We start from the raw sequence: 22214 nt of genomic DNA, 5'->3' as shown, positions 1-22214 counted from the left end.
TTTATCAAGTAGCCTATATGTTTAAGAGTAAATTAAAACAAATTTGAGCATTCTATCAGGTCTGAGACTCTAGATATTGCAATTCTTATAAAACAAAACATCTGTTAAAAAAAAGAAAAAATACATATATATTTTTTATAGAAAATATTAATATATTTTTGTAGTATCATTTTTATCTTCAAATATGTATAATAAATAAACTTGCTGCAAAAATTCATGATGTTATCTAAAAGAGTTTTTAAGATAAGCAATTTTAAAGTTTTGAATACAAATTAAATTTACCATTTCCGAAGGTTCGGAAAACGCAAAATATAAAAACTTTAAAAATTTATAAAAAAAAACTATAAGAGATACAGCAAAAAAAAAAAATGTGCAGGTGTTGTCAGGATGGTATTAGAACCATTTGAGCCAAATTTCATGAAAATCTAAGGAGGTGGGTGTAAAATTTATTTTTTATTGGGTGATTTGATATGGAATGACCCAACACAATTTATTGCCAGAATCACGTAGTGTGTTCAAGCAGAGCTGCTGGCTGTTACCAGGGCCCTCCATTTCATTACTCAGGCCTCCCTCCACAGTATTTTAATAAGTATCAACTCATTGAGCAGCCACCTACTCTCGTCATCCTTTGGTCTCTGCTATCCATGACCTCCTCTCATCCCTTGGTCATGCTGCCTGCTCAGTTGTCTTTCTCTGAGTCCCAAGTCATGTGGATATCAGGGAATGAACTGGCTGACCATTTGGCTGGATAAGCTGATACTCACCCTCCATTCCCTTTCATGACTCCAGCTGTGGATATGCAGGTCTATGTCAGATCTTTCTTTTTCCCAAATGTTGAATGACATCTGGTGTGCTACTGCTCTCAGTAATAAACTCCGCACAATCAAGGAGACTACTATGCTTTGGTGCTCTTTCTTCTGGTCCTCTTGGAAGGAGTCCACTGCTTCATGCTATCTACGCATTGGTCATGCCAGGCTCACCCATGGTTTCCATCTATGTTACCTATGCAGCGAACCATCCCCACAGTATGGTTGTGGAGCCAGACTGACGGTATCCCAAACATTGGTGGAATGTTCCCTTCTTTTGACCCTTCGTGCTGAGTGTAGTGTTTCTTAATTTTAATGTTAGCGGATGATTCACAGGTGGTTGAACTAGTCCTTTAACCTTTTATGCCTTTTACTGAGTGTGTTTTAACTTCCTTGTTTTATAGTTTGACTCCCCTGACTGGATCCATCCACTTTTAGAGGACCCTCTTTCTTCTGTGAGTAACTTTGGAATCGAGAGACTTCGGATCTCGCTGTTTTTAGTTGTCTTTCACTGTTAAAGTGATCAGTCTACTGTCATATGAACACAAGTCACACAATATTAGTTGGTGTTATTCTCAGAGGCAGTTATTTGTATTCTTATTGACTGTATTTTAGTTACACATGACTTGCTCTTTGAGTTACTGGGACTTGTCACCACTGTCTACAATAAAGTAAGCATTGTTTTGATTAAATTTAAAAATGCAGCATTTTTCCCCAAAAACACATTCCTTTCACATATCCCATTAGATTAGCAATGTTATTACTTGTGTTTTAGTTGTAGACAGTAGGATATAAACCTCCCCCCCACCCCCTCTCTCTCTCTCTCTCTCTCTCTCTGTGTGTGTGTGTGTGTGTGTGTGTGTGTGTGTGTGTGTGTGTGTGTGGTGATGTTGTTGTTTTCATTCCTCCTCACCCCACTCCCTCAAGTTGCCACAGTTTGCAGGAAAATGTTTTCATGTTAGCACTGTAATATATTATTTTGGGAGGTGGTAGTAACCATCAAAACAAGAAAATTTCTAATAAACATGGGCTCTAAAATACACACCTTAAGAGCTATGAGCATGTATTCAATAGAAGAGATGTTTCATTTTATGGTTACTGCCGTCTCTCAAAATATTCAACACCTGTTTTTAACACTCTGCAGTTTGAAACAGAGTATATGGTAAATGTTCCTTTAAATGCACTTTCAAAATCAGCTTGCAACACTGTTAATTTAAAACTTAGACAGTAGCTACTGATATTACCATAACTTCCTTATTTCTTTCCGGCCTCCTCCTCCCCCAAAGGAAACATTCATACCAGGTCTATGAACTGAAAGTTCTTGATAACTTGTTGCAATTTATTTTTAATCAAAGTGCTGCATTTTTTTGTTTATCTGATGGGATATCTGTTCTAAGGAATTGCTCTTCCATTGTTCCAGACGTTTTTCCAAAAATCATAAATGCTAAGAATGAAAAATTTGAAGATAAACTGAACAGTTTTTGTTTTGTTATAGACAGTAACAAATAATATAAGAACAAAGTTTACTCAGCTCTTAATAAAAGCCATATAATTTATTCTATATGAAAATATTTAGCTTGCAGATTTCCCTCAAGTTTTAACTTTACACCTAGTAGATCCACCTTTACAGTCCAAATATGTACAATAATTCCAACCACAGTATATGGAGACAAATCAGTACTCATTTGGGAGTGCATAATAAGTTGAGTTAGAATTACAGATGGGTGTTTCATTGAAGTAGCAATGGGAATGACATATCAATATACTGAAGGCAGACTTGTATGAACGCTAAAAAAAAAAAGTTATTAGATTCCCTCCTGTATACACTGTATAGAGGTGTTTTGAGTGTAAATGTGGATGAAAACATTTTCATTTTCTTACATGACACTAATAATAAGAATAAGAATAATGTGGTTCCTGTACAGTAGTTCATGAAAAGCTAAAAACATTCCAGTCTCCTGATATATGTATGTTTAAAAATTTGCAAATCATGTTATAACCTTGCACCAAAAGCACTAATATTGCAAATAACAAGACATGGTGAAGCCATGTCTAGAAACCTTGGAGAAAATATTGGCAGTAAAGATATCAAAAGTGATGGAATCAATTAATAAACACTCCCAAAAGAGCAATTTGTAAATGAGTTATAATTTCAGATTCCCCATCTTTTCCATGTGTTGTTTCAGGATGTCATCCTCTTTGTGATTAGAAACTTTTTTTATTACCATTTTCTGTAGACATTCACTTAATGTTAACATGCATCTTCTCCATCTCTTCTACTAATGTGAAGGGCTATTAAAATATGTCTCCAACTTTGTTGTGCTTCTAAAATGAATATCTGCTTGAAGTTATGTTTTATTGTACATATTATTTCGTTTTTATACTTAGAAAAATACGATAGCATCTACAGTCTGTAGCAGACTAGCTTATTAACACAGCAGTTTGTCTCCTGATGATGTTCCATAGCTGAAATATCAAGGTATACATTTAAAAACAGTGTGGTTGCTCAGAAGCTTAATAAGTTTGGCTGCCACTGATATATATATAATTTTGAGACAATATCTTCCAAGAAATGTAGGAAATCTCTTCTCCCTTGTGGTGTCAACTAAGAGTTTGCTGCTGATCTCTGTAATGCTACCACTATTACACAATGATCCCCCTGAGCAAATATAACGCTGTATACTAACTCTTTTCCTTCCCTTCTCTTCCCCTCACTCTCCTCCCCTCACTCTCCTCCCCTCACACTCCTCCCCTCACACTCCTCCCCTCACTCTCCTCCCCTCACTCTCCTCCCCTCACTCTCCTCCCCTCACTCTCCTCCCCTCACTCTCCTCCCCTCACTCTCCTCCCCTCAAACTCCTCCCCTCACCCTCTCTTCCCCTCCCTCTCTTCCCCTCCCTCTCCCTCTCTCTCTCCCCCCGTCTCCCTCTCCCTCTCTCTCTCCCCTCCTCTCTCCCCCCTCTCTCCCCCCCTCTCTCCCCCCGTCTCCCTCTCCCTCTCTCTCTCTCCCTCCGTCTCCCTCTCCCTCTCCCTCTCTCTCTCTCTCCCTCCGTCTCCCTCTCCCTCTCTCTCTCTCCCTCCGTCTCCCTCTCCCTCTCTCTCTCTCCCTCCGTCTCCCTCTCCCTCTCTCTCTCTCTCCCCCCGTCTCCCTCTCCCTCCCTCTCTCTCTCTCTCTCTCTCTCCCCCCGTCTCCCTCTCCCTCTCTCTCTCTCCCTCCGTCTCCCTCTCCCTCTCTCTCTCTCTCTCCCTCCGTCTCCCTCTCCCTCTCTCTCTCTCTCCCTCCGTCTCCCTCTCCCTCTCTCTCTCTCCCCCCGTCTCCCTCTCCCTCTCTCTCTCTCTCTCTCCCCCCGTCTCCCTCTCCCTCACTCTCTCTCTCCCCCGTCTCCCTCTCCCTCTCTCTCTCTCTCCCCCGTCTCCCTCTCCCTCTCCCTCTCTCTCTCTCCCCCCCCGTCTCCCTCTCCCTCTCTCTCTCTCCCCCCGTCTCCCTCTCCCTCTCTCTCTCTCCCCCCGTCTCCCTCTCCCTCTCTCTCTCTCTCCCCGTCTCCCTCTCCCTCTCTCTCTCTCCCCCCGTCTCCCTCTCCCTCTCTCTCTCTCCCCCGTCTCCCTCTCCCTCTCTCTCTCTCCCCCCGTCTCCCTCTCCCTCTCTCTCTCTCCCCCCGTCTCCCTCTCCCTCTCTCTCTCTCCCCCCGTCTCCCTCTCCCTCTCTCTCTCTCCCCCCGTCTCCCTCTCCCTCTCTCTCTCTCCCCCCGTCTCCCTCTCCCTCTCTCTCTCTCCCCCCGTCTCCCTCTCTCTCTCTCCCCCCCCGTCTCCCTCTCCCCCTCTCTCTCTCCCCCCGTCTCCCTCTCCCTCTCTCTCCCCCCGTCTCCCTCTCCCTCTCTCTCTCTCCCTCTCCCCCCGTCTCCCTCTCTCTCTCTCCCCCCGTCTCCCTCTCCCCCTCTCTCTCTCTCCCCGTCTCCCTCTCCCTCTCTCTCCCCCCGTCTCCCTCTCCCTCTCTCTCTCTCCCTCTCCCCCCGTCTCCCTCTCTCTCTCTCCCCCCGTCTCCCTCTCCCTCTCTCTCTCTCCCCCCGTCTCCCTCTCCCTCTCTCTCTCTCCCCCCCCCCCCGTCTCCCTCTCCCTCTCCCCCCCGTCTCCCTCTCCCTCTCCCCCCCGTCTCCCTCTCCCTCTCCCCCCCCGGCCCCCTCTCCCCCCCCGGCCCCCTCTCCCCCCCCGGCCCCCTCTCCCCCCCCGGCCCCCTCTCCCCCCCCGGCCCCCTCTCCCCCCCCCCGGCCCCCTCTCCCCCCCGGCCCCCCTCTCCCCCCCGGCCCCCTCTCCCCCCCGGCCCCCTCTCCCCCCCGGCCCCCTCTCCCCCCCGGCCCCCTCTCCCCCCCGGCCCCCTCTCCCCCCCGGCCCCCTCTCCCCCCCGGCCCCCTCTCCCCCCCGGCCCCCTCTCCCCCCCGGCCCCCTTTCCCCCCCGGCCCCCTCTCCCCCCCGGCCCCCTTTCCCCCCCGGCCCCCTCTCCCCCCGGCCTCCCCCCTCTCTCTCCCTCTCTCTCCCCCCCCGTCTCCCTCTCTCTGTGCCCCCCCCCCCCCTCTCTCTCTCTCTCTCTCTCTCTCTCTCTCTCTCTCTCTCTCTCTCTCTCTCTCTCTCTCTCTCTCTCCCCCCCCCCCCGTCTCCCTCTCTCTGTGCCCCCCCCGTCTCCCTCTCTCTGTGCCCCCCCCGTCTCCCTCTCTCTCCCCCCCGCCTCCCTCTCTCTGTGCCCCCCCCGTCTCCCTCTCTCTGTGCCCCCCCACCCCCGTCTCCCTCTCTCTGTGCCCCCCCACCCCCGTCTCCCTCTCTCTGTGCCCCCCCACCCCCCGTCTCCCTCTCTCTGTGCCCCCCCACCCCCCGTCTCCCTCTCTCTGTGCCCCCCCCGTCTCCCTCTCTCTGTGCCCCCCCCCGTCTCCCTCTCTCTGTGCCCCCCCCCCCGTCTCCCTCTCTCTGTGCCCCCCCCCCCCGTCTCCCTCTCTCTGTGCCGTCCCCGCCTCCCTCTCTCTGTGCCGTCCCCGCCTCCCTCTCTCTGTGCCGCCCCCGCCTCCCTCTCTCTGTGCCCCCCCTGCCTCCCTATTACCCCCACGTCCCCCTATTACCCCCACGTCCCCCTATTACCCCCACGTCCCCCTATTACCCCCACGTCCCCCTATTACCCCCACGTCCCCCTATTACCCCCACGTCCCCCTATTACCCCCACGTCCCCCTATTACCCCCACGTCCCCCTATTACCCCCACGTCCCCCTATTACCCCCACGTCCCCCTATTACCCCCACGTCCCCCTATTTACCCCTCGTTCCCCTATTTACCCCCCCCCCCCCCCCCGCCCCCTACCGAGCGAGGTGGCGCAGTGGTTAGCACACTGGACTCGCATTCGGGAGGACGACGGTTCAATCCCGTCTCCAGCCATCCTGATTTAGGTTTTCCGTGATTGCCCTAAATCGTTTCAGGCGAATGCCGAGATGGTTCCTTTGAAAGGGCACGTCCGATTTCCTTCCCAATCCTTCGCTAACCCGAGCTTGCGCTCCGTCTCTAATGACCTCGTTGTCGATGGGACGTTAAACACTAACCACCACCACCACCCCCGTCCCCGTCCCCCTCTTTAGCCCCGTCCCCCTCTTTAGCCCCGTCCCCCTCTTTAGCCCCGTCCCCCTCTTTAGCCCCGTCCCCCTCTTTAGCCCCGTCCCCCTCTTTAGCCCCGTCCCCCTCTTTAGCCCCGTCCCCCTCTTTAGCCCCGTCCCCCTCTTTAGCCCCGTCCCCCTCTTTAGCCCCGTCCCCCTCTTTAGCCCCGTCCCCCTCTTTAGCCCCGTCCCCCTCTTTAGCCCCGTCCCCCTCTTTAGCCCCGTCCCCCTCTTTAGCCCCGTCCCCCTCTTTAGCCCCGTCCCCCTCTTTAGCCCCGTCCCCCTCTTTAGCCCCGTCCCCCTCTTTAGCCCCGTCCCCCTCTTCCCTTGTGTCCCTCTTCCCCCTGTCTCCGTGTCCACCCCTCTCTCTCCCGCCGTCAGTGTCCACCCCTCTCTCTCCCGCCGTCAGTGTCCACCCCCTCTCTCTCCCGCCGTCAGTGTCCACCCCTCTCTCTCCCGCCGTCAGTGTCCACCCCTCTCTCTCCCGCCGTCAGTGTCCACCCCTCTCTCTCCTGCCTCTGTCCCCACCTGTCCGTGTCCACCCCCCTCTCTCCCGCCTCTGTCCCCACCTGTCCGTGTCCACCCCCCTCTCTCCCGCCTCTGTCCCCACCTGTCCGTGTCCACCCCTCTCTCTCCCGCCTCTGTCCCCACCCGTCCGTGTCCAACCCTCTCTCTCCCCTGCCTTTTTTTCTTATTTTTCCTACCTGTTACATTGTTGAGGGACAAAGACTGACTGAACAATATTCAGGAATGTGTTCAACAAGTGTTTTTAGGCTATTATTTTATTAAAGGTTTTCATTTTCATAGGATGATGTCTCTAAATATCAGCCTGATATCTGCTTTTCGTAATACTGGTTTTGTGGGGTCATACCACATTAGATCACCAAGGACAGGTACTATCAGATGTTTTATAGTCATTACTGTTCCAGTGATTTATCAAAGAATAGTGGATCTTTTTACCTACTTAGGTGCCATATGTTACATTTATTTATGTTTAGGATCAACTGCCAGTCCTTGCACCAATTGTGAATCTGCAGGTATTCCTGCATTTTGGTACTGTCTTCTGGCATTGCAACCTTACTACGCCAACAGAACCATCTTGAACAACGTCATGGTGTTTGACATTGTCCACTAGATCATTCACATGTATTGAGGATCACGATAATAGTCATATATCACTTTCTTGAGGCACTACTGAAATTACTTTTACATATGTTTTGCTCCCTCAAGAAGGTGTCGGATTCTATATCCTAGGAAGTCTCGAATTCCATCACAGTCTGTATTTAAGATTTTGTTACTATTCACTTCACCCTCAAGTGAAGATCAATTTGTCATGTGCTTTGCTTTCAGAAGCTGCAGTGAAAATGAGGCTTTCAGGGGTTTAAGCAGCAGCTGAGGTGCCCCAGTTTTTGCCACATGTGCCCCAACATCACCACAGGTTCATTCAGCAAGCTGAAGCCTGTAACCATTGGCCTAAACAACTTCTAGCTTTTTCCAGACTGTGGACAATTCACCTACTATCTCCACAGAACAAGTTTACTGACTGCCTATTTCCAAATATGTAACACCATATAAAGCCATTGGGAATATGTGTACAAATCAGTCCAAGTAGATTGCAGCAAGAGGTCATATTGCTCAGCTGTGATGCTGCCCGTGGTATAAGTTTTTTCATCTTTTATTCGTCAGCTCTGCTGTCTTTTGGAATAGTAATGTATGCAACTTACAGTTCCCATTTCTCCCCGATTCTGATTTTTGGCTGTTGTGCTCCAGTGTTCAATCAATGGGATTCCTACAGTAGTCTGGCTTTTGGATTTTCTTGCACTGAAGATATTATTTCTAACATAAGTTTATCATTCATGCCACAGCTTTGCTTGTAATCTGTCTGTGTGACCTTTGCAACAACTCAGTTGTTGATCAGATTGTTCCCTCAGAGGTCTCTGTCTCATATAGTGTGTTACTCCATGTTTTTTCTTTTTCTTCCAACGTCTCCCCAACTTTCAGAAGCCTCTGGACATGTACAATCTGTCCATCACATGCAGAGATGTAAGACATGATTAATTATGAAGTGTTTCAAGGTTTTTTTTTTTTTAAGTTGTACTGTTTCACTTGTGTACAGTCCCCAATGACTGCAGTGTACCTATATGGCCCAGATATTCATGGCTTTGGTGTTATTGCCACCATTCAGTTTGCATTTTGAAAATTTTTCTGCTCCTTTAGACATATTCTTTGCTGAACAGTTTTCACATGGTCAAATGTGATTTTGTCCAGTTGCAAAATGCCCATGTATTTGTAGAGTTGGTAGCACTTGATGGCTTCTCCATTTGTCATTGCTATGCCTTCCCTTTCAGTAATCTTCTATGTTTTTAGTGCCACTTGGTCATATTTTTCCTGGCTGAATTCCTTATTGATGCCAATGCTGAATGTCTGGGCTGTAATGATCACTGACTGTGTTTTGACTTCCAGTTCTATGAACTATACACATACAGTGGATGAGATTTTCCACAAGTGTTAGGCCAATCTCTGGCCCACATAATGTTTCCATTGTTATCGTCAGTCGTAATGAGTCACGAAAGTGAGTCACCTTAGATGAGTGCTTTCTTGATGTTGAACAATCTGTAACTCCTTATTTCCAACAAAAGTTCAATCTTGTAGTGCTACACAGTATTTTCTGTAACATTCCTAATTTTTTCCTTACTCCATTGATTTCCAGGTATTTTGTTGTCCAACCGTCAAGCAGCGAGTCATCCACTTTTGAAGTCGATGCACAGCACGTGAAGATTAGTTCTCTAGCTTTTGCAGTTTTCTAGAATAATTTTCCAATCAAAACCTGGTCTGTTGCATTTTTGCTTCTTTATTTGTTGCCTTTTTTTCCTCCACTTGTAGAATATTAATTTCTTCAGAGTAGCCATTAGTTTTATCAGCTTATTGCTGGTCTACAACTTAAACATAGTGGGACCAGAATGAAAAATGCTCCTATCATAGCACAAAAAAGGCAGATATGTCCTGGGCAGTGTTGGGGACTTAAAATATGAGAACTAGCATTCCGATTTATGTGGCAACTTCAAAAATATGTAAATCAAAACTTCTTGATATATTCACATTTTTTTATTTGTTAGTATTAGTACTCCTGTCATATAATATAATGCATCATATCAAGTAAAGTAACATGATGTTATGTCGTGTAACATGGCACATGCCATCATGTCGTTAGGGGCCCCAACTTATAAAAAATATTGGGGATCTTTCCCTGGGAAATTTTCTAAATTTTAGATGAAAAACAGCGAGTTTTAAAGTTTCTTAAGCATTTAAGAGTCATATGATCAACATTATAACTTCGAAAACTGGACTCTTGATGACTTGACACTTCAGGAAACTCGACAAGCCCGACACTTTTTTGGCTTTGAAAAAACAAACAAAACATGAACACACACGGTATTTTCGTAAAAAGTTAATTTAATTTACAGTAATAATCATGCTTATAGACTATTACAGAGCAGTGAGTATATAGCTCTGAAAAGACTGAAATTATATTTAAATAAATCCTAAACTATCATTAACAGAATAAAACATAAAATATTGCTGTTGCACAGTAATATCACTTTGATTAATAAGTGAAATAGGTAATTTAAGCTTACTATGAATAAGGCTCAGGGTTCATTAAATAAAAACAATATCTCAAAGTTGATGCTTTAATACAGTATGCCTAATACTTTCAGTCAAAAAGTATGTAATCAGTGGGTTTTAATTGAGTCTTACATCCCAAAAATATTTAAGTATTTGAGAATAACTAATACTACAGTGATATAGTAATACATTACTAAACTAGTACTAATATTTCGAAACTGAAAATTTAACATTATGCATGTATTTAGTTCTCTATTTTATAAAGATTTTTAATATTGCTCTAAATGCCGTTATTATGGCTAGAGTGCCTTTAGAAAGGTGCAAATGTTGATCATGTGACTTGATTACTGAATATGAAGTCATTGATGACTGGTCGAATATCTAAGTCATCCGAAACATCTCGGTGGGCATGAAAAACAGCCAAGTTGTTGAATCGCTTCTTCCCATTGTTGACCAGAGATATGACTTCAGACATCTAAGGGCACTAAATGACCATTCTGCTGTTGCTGTTGTGATTGGAACTACTTGGAGAAGCTTAATGCACTTCACTACTTCACATAACATTTCTCCAACTGCAGGCTCTTCTGTAATGTACTTTCTTACATCATGCATGTTTTTTTTTTAAGACCATTTGTTTTTTATTGGTGATATCGGCTAACATATTCAAGTGTAAGCGCAGTCTCTCAATTTTCTAGGTCCTTTTTTATAAACTCAGTTGATTTTTCCAAATTTGTTTCATCTCTGTTTACTAAAAGCAAGCACTCTTGTTAAACTGCAATGACCTGTGTGACTCCAGTTTAAGCAAACTGATCAGTAATGCAAGGAAATAAGATTGCCATTTTTCTGACAATTACTTTAATTTTCTGCATGCTCATCGATAAAGCTTTAAATGCTCGCTCAAACAGTACAACAATTTGTATGTTGCTGGGCATAATTCTGATTTGGTATATACATTGTTTTGCATGTCGAAAGAGTTTTCAACAATTAAGTCACTAGTGAATAAAATCCTTAACGTATAAACAATGAAATGATAACCAACTATAATAACCAGATTTTTTAATTGTATCCAAATGCAGCACTTAAATGCAGAGCATTTGTACAAAACGTAGTTTCGTGTCTAGTTGCGCGATTTTTTTGCTTGTAAAACCCGAATGATGAAATATATTTGCAAAAGTTTCTAATAATTATCTCAAGAACATGTTTTTTTATCATCACTTGTATCTCTTTAAACCATGTCAGCAGATGTGATTCATGTAAAACTGGATTTTATACGCATTTTGTGTGCAACTTAGGACCACGGTTAAAGCTTGCACAAAACAAGATGGCCATTACTTATGTGTATTTGTCTATTTTCTTATAAAATTTGAATCGATTTGCACAAGTTTGAAACATTGAAATAGCACGGGTGTAAAAAGACTCGCAAAATCTGAATGAAACTAGATGTTTCAAAGCAAGTTCTCAATTTTATCGTAAGAATGCATTCTTTATTTATTTGATTCACTTCAAACCGTTTCCACGCATTCAGTTCACATGAGAGTAAATTTTAAGTTTTCATGTAGTTTGACTTTAAACCATCCTTTCTCAGCAATGGATAAATTATGTTTTCCCATTCCTGGCGTATAAGTGATGGCAGTGTAGTAACTACAGTGGTAGCTTGAACTAGCGACTGTAAAAAACAGAAGTGCATTTGACTGATAAGTTGTGAGCATGCAGTGTTAAGTAGTGGGTGTGGGACCCTAGTGTGTGTTGTTGTTGTTGTTGTTGTTGTGCAAATTGTAATCGTCACACATTGCAATGAAGCAACTAACTGAACATCTGTAAGTTAGCAGTTCATAATGTTCTTTTGAATGTTTTGTAGAAGAGGAAAGTATGTGGGGAAGTTTATCCCTCACACCTTGCATCTCAAACAAAAATAAATGACGTTTAGATGCCTGCCACCACTTGATTGGAATAAAAAAGCAAGCAATTCTTTTCTGGAAAAAGTCATCACAGGTGACGAGACTTGATATTATCACTGCGACTCTACCACAAAACAGCAAAGTGCATAATGACTCATCTGGTTCACAAAGACTGAAGAAAGTGCTAATATAATGTGAGAGTTAAACATCATACCAATGAAGGACTTTCCTAGCAGTTTCACATTGATGTATGAGCATTCTATGCCTTGTACTCAAATGTAAGGGGCTGTGTAGAATACCTGAAACAGTAAAATCACCGTCTTAACTTTTTTGCTCTAATTTTTAATAGTCCCATCTGGAAATGTTTTGGACTGACAGGGTACATCAAACACATCTGTTACCATTACTATGATTGAAATCAAAACCATTAATTATTAATTTCTGTAGGATCAGATTTGACATATAGATATAAGAACGTGTTGCTTATATATTTTTCAGGAAAGTTTTGCTGAACCTGAGGAGAAAGAAAAGTTAAAGCCTACGTCATACTCAGATGGTAAGTGTAAGAAGTTTTCTTCTTTGAGAGTAGCTTGAATGTTTCAAAAAGTGGCCTATATTTATGCCTGTATTTAATATTCCACTTAATATTAATTGAAAATTTTTATTTGCTAAAAAACTGTAACTCATATCTGTTAAATTTAAACATTTTTTACTATTCCTGTTTGGATTGCTAGTTTTATTATTGTTTCTGTTTTCATTGCTTTTCTTTAGGATTTATTGTATGATATTTAAACCTATCATTAGGTAACCATATGAGGGGCAAAATCCACAATTATTGCTTGCAGAAACTTGGAGAGAGTTTGGTGGGTGAGGTTTTAACTTTATAATTTTCATCTGTGATACTTAGCTTTGAAACTGGCATAATTTGGGATTGTTCCAAACAAGATTACAAAACTGAGAAATGAGTAGTAAGTAGATTGTTGCAGCCTTGAAAACTGAATGTTTCAGTATATTCTGAAAATATTACATACATTATTTTTGAGTTTATTACAAGAAACAAAAATTATGAAAATTAAAAAAAGTTATCTTTGATATTGACGAATGACTTTCCTAAATCTTAGAACTTAAAAATAAAGAGGAAATACAAAAACAAGTTATTTGGTTTTTAAAATATTTTTTACTCTGCCATAATTTATTTTCGTGTGGTAATCTCAATAACTGAGACACAAAGGCCAAAGCAGCATTCCTTCCATCACCATTGCTTTCCTTTCTGATGTGCTTACCAGTACCTTTTTACTCTGACTAGAAGAACTTCGAGATATACGTGTGTATTATATGCCATTTTATTGCAAGCCATCTACGTTCTATAATGTCTTTCCCCTCTCAATTTGCCCAGATGTTCACTCTTATAATTGTGTTTTTAGCAAAGTGATACGCTTTGCCATTTATTTACCAGATTCTCAAATAAATGTCTAAAATACACACACTCCTCACACAAATGAATGGGGAAGAAACCCTTATAAGTGGTATAGTGGGAAGCACCCAATGCTATGCATTTCAGTGCCAAGTATACCTCTAGTCTAGATGGACGACTTGCCTTTTGAAAACTTGGGTGATGCTGAGAACTTAAACCAAACCAGTTAGTGTAGTCTGAATAAAAGTTGCTAACACCATAATTCATGCATGAAATTTCAAATTATTGATCTGAGTTCTGTTCCTCTCTCTGAAGTCAGAAGGCCTGCTGCTCTACACCTGTCTGTAATTCTCCATGCTGTTTCTTGTATATCCCTAGTTACCCTATTCCATGCGATTGAGCACTTGTGATGGTTCACCTTCTTTATTTATTTCATTGTTTGTTGTCCTCGGTGTCAATGTGATATTAGCTTAAAAATGGGTTGTGGAAGTACAACACTGACTACTTTAAATAATGTAGCCAACAGGTGCACAGTTGTGTTTCACAGTAGTTTACTTTCCCTGTTAACAACCGCCCAATAATACACAGTTATATATGGCCAGTGCACTATTATTTTAACTTTCCATAAGCCTCATTAATAGTTTGCAGGCAAATCTCCACATGCTGCTACAATAGTTTCCTGTTGAACATATACGAGCAGTGAACATCTAACCACAAAGTTCACAGTTCTTGAAGAATAGAGAGGTATGTATGCAGCTTTAACACACGGCCTAATTGTGTTACACTTATTTCATGGATGCATTGTTGTTGATCTAACCAATACAGGTTCCTTGTCTGAAACTCGGCCGTGGACTGACTGTCTCGGCACCAAAAATTGGGCCCTTATATATCCTCATGATAGGAGGTGCTGAAACTACGCATTGTTCGAAGTTAAATTTACAGAAATTACAGTTAAAACGTAACTCATTAAATTAACTGAATACATCGAAAAATTCGTTCCTTTTAAAAGTTTCTTCTGTTACAAGATTTAGGCTGAATTATTTGTTTAAATGATGAAATTAACATATATCATTATGCAAACAATACTTTCGACAAAACTCCCTTAAGAATACCATTAGTTGTTCCTCCAAATGCTTATAATTAGTAGAGAATTTATATTTGTTTATACGTCAACAATAGAACGAAACAATTACTGGTTTCACCTTATAACAAAAGATACCATCTAGGAATAGTCTAAATGAATCAGAGAATCGATTACCTACATAAAACTAAGCCCAAAATTAGATCTGGTGTAATAGTCTTCAAAACTAAGGGCCAACCTTTGTCTTTTATGAAAATGCATATTATACTAATGTATGTTAATGGTAAGTAGTTAAAAGTGAAAAAATGAATTTTAAGGTGGCAGATGGCAAAACAAAAGGGGAAGTAAAAAATCCCAGCTTGCTTCGTCACACACTAAATCACAGAAAAGGCTTTACAATTATCCACAACTGACTGACAAAATGCTTTGAGCCCTACATATGGCAAACAGATCACAAAGTTAGAGATAACTGTCATTGCGGTTATTATAGTAGCATTAAAATTACTTGTTAACTTGACATTTCATACCTTGAAACAGAGTTTTTCCATTCATAACTTTTAGTGTTATGCTTAAATTGTCCACTGTTTCCAATGTAACACAACAAAGCATCAGTGCACTTGAGTAGTGCACAGCAGCTGGCACACTCAAAGCAAGTGTTATTTAGTAACTGGAATGCTGAGCCCTGCTTGCACTTTCTACCACTGCAACAGCTCATTCCTTGTTTCATCAAGCCTTAAACATTAGCCAACTGAGAGCCATTTTGGTAGTGCCATTGTGGCAGTTGTCATGCTTTGAAAATGGTCTGCTGACTGTGAGCCTCAAAATTATTTTAGATTTGACACAGTAATACAGGAAAATATTGTTGTTATTTTGCATTATCCTAAGTGTCAACTATAATTAAGTGGCAAAGTACACTGTGGCATGCAGATCACGGTGTGCCACATTTTATTGGACTGCATTTTATTTGCTGATCAGCAGACTGCAGTGATTTGCCGGTGGATCTGCAGTCTATTTTGTGTAATCAAACAGATGTAGTTTGTGTTTTAAAGTTTTGTGAATTGTCCCGTCTTTTTAACAAGATTTTGGGGAGATATTTTTAACGTGTCAACAGGGTGGCTGGCACACCAAGCTTTTTGTAAGTGGTCAGCCAGTCTCATTTCCCTGTGTTGTTCTTTTAGCTCTTCTGTGTCTTGATTTCATTCTGTTTTTCTTTCTTGATTAGCTATCTTCCCTTCTCCCTGGTTTTAGTGCATGTGAGAGTGGCTGTGCGATAGTGTGTGGTCATTTAGAGTGCATGCATGTACGACAATTTTAGTTCTTGCCCACATTCGATTGTTTTAATAAATGTCATGGTGCTGATAATCTTGCCATTGGGTGTTAGGCTGGGAAATATGTTCAGCTGCTCTGCAGTTTTCATTGGTCATGCTCGAAATCCACTTTCAGAAAAGGTTCAACATGTGTAAAGTAGAAGTACTCACAGCCTTAATGGGTACTGCAGCTGAAGAGATCACCTCACTTGCTTAGAATACCTAAATGCCGTTCACACAGTGCGGTACATGTATCCAACAGATGTGCCAGTCCTAGGTTACCTAGTCTACCTAAAAGTGTTTGGATGAAGGTGTCCTTTTACTTTTTCAGTCAAGTCACATGCAAATATAGTGGAATCTCATTATTATGACCCCATTTAGCACAGCGGGCAGGCTGTATCATGGGAAGTCGGAGAAAATGCAGGAATTTTTTTTGAATTCCAGGGTTTTTCCAGTTTCTTTAGTTTACAGTTAATGTTTTGTAATTTTGACTGGTAAGAACTGATACACTAGCAAAGAATTTTACTTTGGCCCGCCGCTGCAGAATACTGCAGCAATAAAACATAAATGAGAGAAGAACGCCAAAATAAAGCTTTAGTTGCTAAAAATTTGCACAATTTACAACAAAACACTGTGCACATGCAAGCATCTGCTGATAGCAAAATGTATCAAAGGCTTTAGAACAAAAACTATGCAAGACTGTATAACAACAGACTGCTGTTGATGAGTGTGGCACCACAACTAATTAAATTTCTAACAGGTGGAATGGTGATTTGAGAAGTGCTTCATTGAAAGTAAATTTCCTTTTACGCAAGATGAAGGTGTTAAGTGTGAGAATGTCTGATGATGAATTTATCTGACAGTGTTTGACTCTCATTCAGAACTAATATTTTGAGGATCAGCCATTTATGCCATTATTTAAAATTTTACAGCACATTTGTGTTTATATATCGTAAAGGATAACACGCCAGAAAAGACCAGTATTATATGTGAAAGCTTAGCTTTTCTTGTAGCTATGCTGTATGTATATTAATTAAAACAATTAACTTTTCCTATATGTGTGTGTTTGTGCTACTTAAGTCATGTTACTATTGGCTGACTACATTTTGTGTTTTCTCCTCTGAATATGTTCTGTCATTCGCTGGCAAGATCACATGACATGACATGAACTATGATTGACTGACAAAAGCACATCACACTCTCCATTTTAGTTCTTCAGAAACCAGAAGCTGTATTTGGTGGAATTCATATTTATATATTCATAATACGAAAATATGCCACGTACATGGTGCTGCGCATCAAAGATCTTTCCAAAACACATTGTGTTTTCTGCTAGATTTTGTTGCCTAAAGTGCTGGGAAGTTCTATACCGATGTATAAAACCTATATCATTCAAAGGATTGATAAGTTTTACAGTTCCGAGGGAAAGTATGTTGTCACATAACATGGAAAAAATCTACTTTCATCCAGGGTATAGTGTATTTTCACCCAAGAAAAAGATATTTTTAACTGGGAAATCTGGTATGCCCCACATTCAAATCAGTGATAGTCTGTCACTCTGTAAACCACCATTAGCCGTAGGTGGCTCTGTGGAGGTGAGAGTACGTTCATGGTCATCATGTGCAGTAGCTTACACATGTGAAAACACTGTCTCTGTGATGTTGGAGAACCACCTTAGGCACTTCCGATCTCAGAAGCCCGAGTTTCTGTGTGATCTCTAATTTGCTTGCATCTTGCGCAAATTATCAACCTGTGTTTAAAGTCTATTCTGACGTTCTGCTATGTTCACTGCACTCCTTTAACAGACTGCTCAGGTATCATGCCTACACTATCGCCATATCTCACATCTAGCCGCAACATTTATGTGTCATATATGACACAAAGACAAATAGAACAATCCTTGCCATGACTTTTAACCACTGTTTACATTTGGTTCAGCTTATTATTTATTTCTTTATTTATCGTATGATGATGCAGAGCTTGACTTAAGTACATAATTTTAAGAGTATACAGTGTAAGAAATGACAAGCAAAATACAGGTACAGAATCAAATGTCCAAGGTATTATACTAAATTATGTACACATTACACAAGTTCTTAGATTTCTAAGTCCAATCTGTTGATCCAGTTGAGTCCTTCAGGTGATACATGGTGGATGTCATTTATTGGTCCCCTGAAGGCTCGTTTCGGGCATTCACCAACAATGTGATTTATTGTTTGCAGGGCAGCTCCACAGTCACAATCTGGAGATGTTGCCCAACCCCATTTGTGCTTTAGATATCCGCAGTTCCCTTGTCCTGTTCGGATGCGGTTGATAGTTCTCCACTGACGTCTGGGGAGTGTGAAACCTGGAACTCGCATGGAAGGCTTTTGAACCAGGTGACCGTTGAACACTGACAATTATTCCTATTGATTTCTCCATACTTCGTTGATGTTAAAGTCGGAGGCTTCAAGATGACGTGCAGTTCGCCAAGGTGGCTTTCTTGACTTCAGATGCTGATATTCTGCTAGTATCGCTGTGTACGGGTTGCTGAGGGTTCTTCTGACTGTTTCTCCAGATCTTCAGGAGAGCATCTGATCTTCGTAGAGCTGGAGGTTGGATGTTACTTAAAACTGGTAGCCATGCAGTTTGAGTGCTACATATGCAGCCTGTAATAAGTCGCATTGTCTGGTTGAGTTGCACATCTGTCTTGCTACAGTGAGCACTGTTCATCCATGTCGAGCAACAGTATTCAGTGACAGAGTATGATAGTGCCAACGCAGTTGATCTTAGGGTTTGAGCACTGCAACCTCAGGAGGTACCAGCAAGCTTCTGAATGATATTATTACGGGTCTTCAATTGTTTGGCCACGTTGGAGAGATGTTGTCGGAAAGTTAGGGACCTATCAAGTGTCATTTCGAGGTACTTTGGAACCTTGGAGTGCTGCGGTACTGTAAGGTTTGTCCTTGGAGTTTAACTTCTGGTTTATAGTCAGAGTGTCTGTTCCGTATGTGGAATGCTGAAGTAACAGTTTCCTGAGGGTTTAGGCGGAGCCACCATAGGGTTTAGGCGGAGCCACCATTTCCTGAAGTGTGTGTCCAGGATTTCCATGTTGGCAGTGAATGTGCTTTCAGCAGTGGTGAAACTGGAGCTCTGTGTTGCCAACCAGATTTCATCAGCATATATGAATTTCCTTGAGGTTGTGGCTGGCAGGTCATAAAGGTACAGGTTGAAAAGGAGAGGGGCCAGTACAGATCCTTGAGGTAGTCCGTCACTTAATTTGAAGACTTTGCTTCTGTCGTTATCAGAGTAAATCTCGAAAAGTCTGTTGCGTAGTATCTTGCTAAGTAGGTTTGTGAGTTTCCAACACTGAATGATCTTCACAAATTTTAAGAGAAGGCCTTCTCGCCATATGGTGTCGTAGGCAGCGTATAGATCCAAGGAAGCAGCTATGCTTGCGCCTGTCTCCTCATATCCATTTTCAGTACGGGTTGTTAATGCAAACACTTGGTCATTACAGCTTCTACCAGGCCTGAATCCAGCTTGTTCTATGGGTATTTGTTTATTAATTGTTTCATAGATCCAGTTGTAGATGAGTTGTTCAAGTAGTTTGTAAGTAACACTTAACAGGGCTATTGGGCAGTAACTTCCTACTTTTATTGGGTCTTTGTTCAGTTTAAGGATTGCTATTAGCTTGGTTTTCTTGAATAATGGTGGGAGATTTCCAGTGGAGAGAATGTCTGAGAAGAAGTTAGAAAGCCATATGATAGGTGCTGGTCCACAGTATGTTAGAAATTAAGGGTACATCCCATCGAATCCAGCTGCCTTCCCAACTTTCATGTTTCTGATGGCGTCTCTTACTTCCTCTTCATCGAATGGATTGGAAAATTTAGAGGAATTTGGGGCTGCTCTTTTCTTGGCATTGAGCTGGGTTTTGATTTCCCTTCTTGTGTGCTTATCAGGGTGTATCCGACCCGGGAGAAAACCGGGAATTTTTTAGCATTCCGGAAATTTTTCGTTGTTTTAGTTTTCAGTTAAATTTTTGTAACTTTGACTGGTAAGAATCGATACTGTAACAAAGGATATTGCTGTATCCTGCTACTGCAGAATAATAATGCAACAATAAAATGTGAACAAGGAGGGGGGAAAAAAAAAAAAAAACATAAGCTGCAAAGGAAATGTGCCATATACAACAACAAAATGCAGTGCTCATACAAGCGTTTGCCAACAGCAAAGTGTGTCAAAGGCTTTAGGAAGACTATGCAATGCTTCATAACAACAAATTGCCTCCGATGAGCATGATGTCACAACTGTTTACATTAGATTCGTTTTAGCGCCAAATTCATATTCTTAAAGAGAAAAAAAACAGTTTCACAAAGTACCTAGCATCCAGTGGATGTTGGTCTATCGAGTACTCATATGATTTTGATGCACATCCCTGTTGGTTTTTGAACACACTCTTGATTTCTGAATGAATCGTAAGCCCCACACGGTAGCCGTGCGGTCTGAGGCAACTTGTCACGGTCCGCGCGGCTCCTCCCGTCAGAGGTTCGAATCCTCCCTCAGGCATAGGGTGTATGTGCTGTCCTTAGCATAAATTAGTTCAAGTTATAGTAAATAGTGTAAGCCAAGTGACCGATGACGTCAGCAGTTTGGTCCGCCAGTAAAAAGAAGAAAAAGAAGAAGAATCGTAAGTTGATTTTTGAATGCGTGCGTAGTGTACATTATGTCTCTGTCAGGGGAATCCTCGTCGCATCTAGAAATAAAGTTTCCTGCAGGCAAAAGGGGACCTGGCTATACAAGCTGAGCGGAGTAAAGCTGAATGAGTGAACGCAAATCTCACTCTGATTATGTTGTTGTTTGGGTTTGCGAACGATGAGCGTTGTTTGAATTACTAGGGAAATCCATAGATTCAGACTACCAGAGTGGAAATAATCGACCTACAAGAATGACAGGTAAGAAAGGTTGCATATTATCTTCTCGGTGTATCCAGGAAAATGAAATTCTGTCAGAAAATTTTTAGCCAGATCGCTACACTAGTAAGAGTCAGTTGTACAGTCCCCGTCTAGCAACCGCTTAAGTTCTATTCTGGAAGTACTGCAGAAAATGGTTTGTATGAACATAACAATGCCTAACCGGAGAATAATCAGGGATAACTAAACCGGTGATTCTGGCAGGGTTAGTGAAGTTAACCGGCAAATAAGTTTTGACAAAGGCAGAAATAGTTCCAGAATTAATCATGACAAGATTGTTTGTTAGAACGAGGAAGGAGAAGAAACAGGGATCACACAAATTAGGGAAGAATATGAGGATTCCAAATTTATATAAAAATCTCGTACTACTACTTTTCGATCTCACGCTCGAGAAACTGGAGCATATGAACGAAATGTGAAACTATTTTCGAACATAAAGCTTTTTGCTTTTAGTAGGCCTAATAGGCATTTTATGTTGGTCTTCTGAATTATATTCTGTCGTGTTATAAAAATGACAATTTGTGCAAAAACAGTCTCGTTTATTTGGTGTGTGTTACAATTTCTATAGTGTTAGAAAGGCCTATTTTGTTTTTATCTAGCAGACAGTGACAAAATAGACGTAATGAGATCGAGAAACCACACCAGTCTTGGGTACTATTTGTATTAACAGCTTACGCAGTATTAGACAACGATATTTTGATTTTTCATGTAGCAAAACGTTCGACGAACTTTGATGAGGTAATAGATTCTTTCGCAGAAAGGAAAGCGCGCCATGTAAAACTGTAGCAAGATTAGAGAGAAAACAATGCTAGGAGCTAAGCATTGAAGTAATGTGTACTGTATTGCTTGTCTCTTGTCTTTATTGGTTTTATGTATCCTATATTTAATTTTATGTCACCCAAAACAGAAAGTTATTAGATAACAGGCAATAAAGAGTGCAAATTTCCTGAAAAGTTTTTGTTCTCCCATTTACAATTAATCCCATCTAGTATTAATTGCGAGTGGGTGTGGTTATTTTTTTTAAAAAGAGGGACAGGATGTGAAACTGGGCGACTGGGAGCAGGAGAAGCATCACAGGACATTTTAATTTCCACTGTCCTGAATATAGTTTGATGGCATCCAGTACAAAATATACACATTTCAATTCCACAGTGCGAAATACAGTGACGTGTGATAGAAGAATACTGTGTGAAGAGGGGTAGCACTGCACTCTGGCACACTTAAGACCAAATAACATGTCTTACATTTCCATGAAAATATATGTTATATGTATCAGACCCTTCAGAAAGATGTGCCCTACAAAATAAATATGTTTTTGAAAATTCGATTTTTTTAAAATTTTTGACATATCTTAAATGCTCGAGGGATGGGGGCTGGGAGGGGGCAGGGGGCGCCACTATCTTAGTATTGTCCTGGTTTGGAAATGTCGTAGATCCGAGGCTCATGCGCAGAGCAGTCTGAGTTAGAGTGGGGAAGTGTGTAGTCTCCACGTGACCCGTTTTTAC

At 41.9% G+C, this 22214-nt stretch overlaps 1 protein-coding gene across 2 annotated transcripts in view; it reads left to right on the top strand.

Annotated features, from left to right (window-relative positions):
• Positions 1-22214, top strand: part of LOC124712359 (longitudinals lacking protein, isoforms H/M/V) — a 151047-nt gene that overhangs the window by 91961 nt on the left and 36872 nt on the right. For both annotated transcript variants that reach the window (XM_047242664.1, XM_047242657.1), the window contains exon 7: positions 12454-12511. In XM_047242664.1, coding sequence (XP_047098620.1) covers positions 12454-12511 — 58 coding nt within the window. The remainder of the gene's footprint in view (positions 1-12453; positions 12512-22214) is intronic.

Source organism: Schistocerca piceifrons, chromosome 1 (assembly GCF_021461385.2).
Source record: "Schistocerca piceifrons isolate TAMUIC-IGC-003096 chromosome 1, iqSchPice1.1, whole genome shotgun sequence".
Lineage (NCBI taxonomy): Eukaryota > Metazoa > Arthropoda > Insecta > Orthoptera > Acrididae > Schistocerca > Schistocerca piceifrons.
Note: the sequence above shows the minus strand (reverse complement) of the source record. Positions and strands in the feature narration are given on the sequence as shown.